The following is a 3,382-nucleotide window of genomic DNA, read 5'->3' as shown; positions in this document are numbered from 1 at the left end:
CCATCTTTCACATGTGTGCCTTGTGGTCAAAATACCATTTTCAGTACCTCTACTTAAAAAGGAACAAAATAGGGTTATCAAGTCATCTACATTTACCCACTATCCAGGAAGGTAGACATTGGAATTGTTCAGCCAATTATAACTGCATAAAACCCAAAGTTAAATTGTGTAGTTTACCCTACCATGACCAAAGATCAAGGGCACACATACATATTAGATCATGCAACCATTATTGCAGCAGAGTTGAGAGGAATATGTAATAAAATAAAACAAGATCATGCATCAATAGTCGCCAACATAAGAAACTGAAAGTATTGGACAATCCAATCCATCCTTAGCCAATGAGGTTTTCGTCATTTTCACCTAATTGACTCACGTTCGGATGTTTGGTTTTCTAGTCTCGGTTTGAACTTCTGATGTAAACTCTCTACTGCAAAGTTACAAGTAAACCACAAATTTGGGTTATATGAAAGTCTTGTATGGCTTGGAAACCGAATGGAGCAATTTGCCATCAGCTGATAATCATCTTCTTAAAAAATTCAGCTTGTTCAGGAAAATACTCCAAGAGTTCATCTTTGGTCACCCAAACGAAATCCTTGCACTTCCGGATATTGAACTTGTTGGTATCAATCACTTGAGACTTGAAAAAAAATCGCTGACAGAAAGAAAAAGCACAAGGTAGGAAAAAGTGAAGTGCATGTATGTAATCCAAACAAGATTGACATTTGATTAAAAAGACTAGCAAAGACAATTATTACATCAATATAAGAGGTAGATAATACAACCATTTTGCTTAAAATACCTTAAATGGTTCAGGCACATTCTCCATCTGCTGTATAACCATGTGCCCCATGGGAGCATTTCCGACAAAGTAAGTGTGAGAGAGGTCTCCGAGTACGGATGCTAAGGCAGACTCTGCACACTGCAAATATTTCATATTTATATCATATTGATAAAACAAAAAATAAGAAGAAACAAGATGCGTAAAAACCATTACCTTGCGCAACGTCTCCTCCGAATCATAAACTTTTTCTGGAAAATGCCACACTGGTTTCCCGCTAGGAGCTGCATTACTGTCACTGTATAGAAGAAGATACAATCTTCTATCAAGTGCTCTCTGCAATGACCTTGACAGATATAAAGTTCAGAACTTCCGCAATCAGAATATTGTACTAAACTACTAATAGTAGCTCATAAGTACTAACTTCACTTTTTATCCACACAAGGCCACAACCACCGAGAGGAAGAAAATTTTTTCTTAAGAATGATGTTTATTGTTCCTTCACATTACTCTTATGTATAAATAAGGAGACAGATACTTTAACTAGAAGAGAAAAGCACTTTGAGATCCAATTCTAATAAAAAGCACTTTGAGATCCAATTCTGATAATTTCTTCCTATATATTGTTAGTTCTGCATGACATATATCTGGTCACTATCAAACAAAGAATAGCCTATCGGTAAAAGTGTTAATCTGAACAATATAAAATGCGCCACTTTCTTTCCGTCATTCGTTTTGTCAGCTTCCTAGAGATTATTAATGCAGATTTCAGGCCGGTTATTCCCAAAGATTGTTAGTTCTTGACAACACATATCCGATCTCTTTCAAACAAAGAATGGTCTCCTGGTAATGAAGTTCCAATGAGCAATATGAAATCTACCACTTACTTTCTGTCATTCATTTTGTCAGCTTCAGTGATCCTTGGAGCTGGAACGTAGTCAATTTGGTAATCACCTTTTCCCCTGGTTATACAACAATTTCACTTCATTAGCTGAAAATTAAAATCATCTTTGTTGCACTTCACCCTTTTCTTAATGTGCAAATCTGAAGTCATATGGATTTACTCATTAAAAGTGCAAAGCAAGGAGGAGCATAACATACATAATGTATCCAAACGAACGACTTTCATTACTTTTGAGGCTGTTGTTTTTCAGTTGAAAACAATTAAGCCTGAATTACTCCACATTGTTTTCCCCAAATCAGCTCTCCAGAGGAATCACGACTCTAAATCATTCATTTGGATAAATCAATTGCTTTCCCTTTTTTCTTAATTGCTATGCATAAAATAAAGAACTTTTATGCTTAGCTAGTAACCACTTAAGTTGGATAAAAAAAACCCAACATACAAATAAGTGGCCCTAATATAACTGAATCAAATTTATAACTTGCCTAGATTTAGACATGTCCAAAAATTCATCAGGATATTTGCGTCGATACTGCTGCCTCCATCGAAAGCTGCATAAAACAAAAGCAATTACATAAATAAATCCTAAGAGTTTCATCTACTTCCATAAAACCCCAATTAGTAGCTGAAAATTTGAACTAAAAAAGCTAATAACTTCGTGCCATAAACCACTAATCATATTGTTTTAATCAAAATATTGTATCTTTTCTTCTTCCTTTTTGCATCAATGAGCTAACCAATAGAAAGCTAAAGTATCCTAGATAGAACATTCCCAGATTTTCTCGCGAGAATGAAAACTTACGAAAACTCTTGAAATGCATAAACCACAGGATCCAGTTTGGGAATAACGACAGGTAATCTCTCGAACAGTACCGACGCCACAATTTTCTCGGGGGTTGAGGAAAACCCGCGCGCCCCCATGAATGGCCGAACCAACGATCTGTGCATTCTCAACTTGAAAAACCCTGTTTAAACCTGAATCCAGTGTGAAGGTGTCGTAGTATTTTTTATTGATCATTTAGGTGTATTTATATGGTGAGGATCCAGTCTAATGGACTGAACCTTATAACAAGGCTTGGGTTGATTTGATTTCATTGAATCATAAGCTGGACCATTTGATTAAGGTATTGATTTGTGATATTAAATAAATCCAACATACTTCTTGTTTGTTTTTTTGTTTTTGTTTTCTTTAATTCCTTCGAATTTAATTTTATTAAAATTTTGTTAATTCACTAATAAATTGTCTGCAAAACATTTTTCTAATTTATTTACAACATAAAACCAATTTCTGGAATGGAATTAGTGATGGCACTCTAATACTGAATATATGATCTGATTATTTGGTTTATTTATTTAAATACGTTTTTTATCTATTTATATAATCTAAATCTTTCGATTTTTTTAGATGAAATATTTAATGAATTAGATCTAATAAAAAATCAACTAACAAGAGAGAACATTGTTTCGTCGTAGTGTCAAAAGATTTACAAGACTACGTTGAGGGAAGTTGACATTTTTACAATTATTTAATTAGTACTCTTCGTATTTGGTTAATTATTTATTTATGTCAAATTATATGATAAAAAATTAAAGATAAAATATATTCTAAGCAAAGTTTTTAAAACTTAAAAGATGGTCAGACCACTGGATTGTATGGTTCGATTAAATAAATCATTAAAAATATACAAATAAAATTA

At 33.5% G+C, this 3,382-nt stretch overlaps 1 protein-coding gene across 2 annotated transcripts; it reads right to left on the bottom strand.

Annotated features, from left to right (window-relative positions):
- Positions 1-229: 229 nt before the first annotated feature.
- Positions 230-2,795, bottom strand: LOC108468882 (54S ribosomal protein L17, mitochondrial-like). 2 transcript variants are annotated; one of them, XM_017769748.2, is made up of 6 exons: positions 2,488-2,795; positions 2,171-2,236; positions 1,669-1,743; positions 998-1,127; positions 803-922; positions 230-655 (listed from the first exon to the last, which is right to left on the bottom strand). In XM_017769748.2, the coding sequence occupies exons 1-6, from the start codon at positions 2,631-2,633 to the stop codon at positions 512-514; spliced, it is 681 nt and encodes a 226-aa protein (XP_017625237.1). In that variant the 5' UTR covers positions 2,634-2,795; the 3' UTR covers positions 230-511. The 2 variants fall into 2 exon arrangements, with proteins under 2 accessions (XP_017625237.1, XP_017625238.1); XM_017769749.2 differs by having other exon boundaries at positions 998-1,079.
- Between the last annotated feature and the right edge of the window lie 587 nt (positions 2,796-3,382).

Source organism: Gossypium arboreum, chromosome 8 (genome assembly GCF_025698485.1).
Source record: "Gossypium arboreum isolate Shixiya-1 chromosome 8, ASM2569848v2, whole genome shotgun sequence".
Taxonomy (NCBI): domain Eukaryota; kingdom Viridiplantae; phylum Streptophyta; class Magnoliopsida; order Malvales; family Malvaceae; genus Gossypium; species Gossypium arboreum.
This window is presented reverse-complemented; position numbering and strand designations above follow the sequence as displayed.

Bases quoted from the DNA above. Each gene is read 5' to 3' on its own strand.
- LOC108468882 (XM_017769748.2), bottom strand. From the start codon at position 2,633: ATGCACAGATCGTTGGTTCGGCCATTCATGGGGGCGCGCGGGTTTTCC. The intron at 1,744-2,170 runs GCAAGTTATAAA...TTGTATAACCAG, and splicing joins TTGGACATGTCTAAATCTAG to GGGAAAAGGTGATTACCAAA. The intron at 1,128-1,668 runs GTAAGTGGTAGA...ATATCTGTCAAG, and splicing joins GACAAAATGAATGACAGAAA to GTCATTGCAGAGAGCACTTG.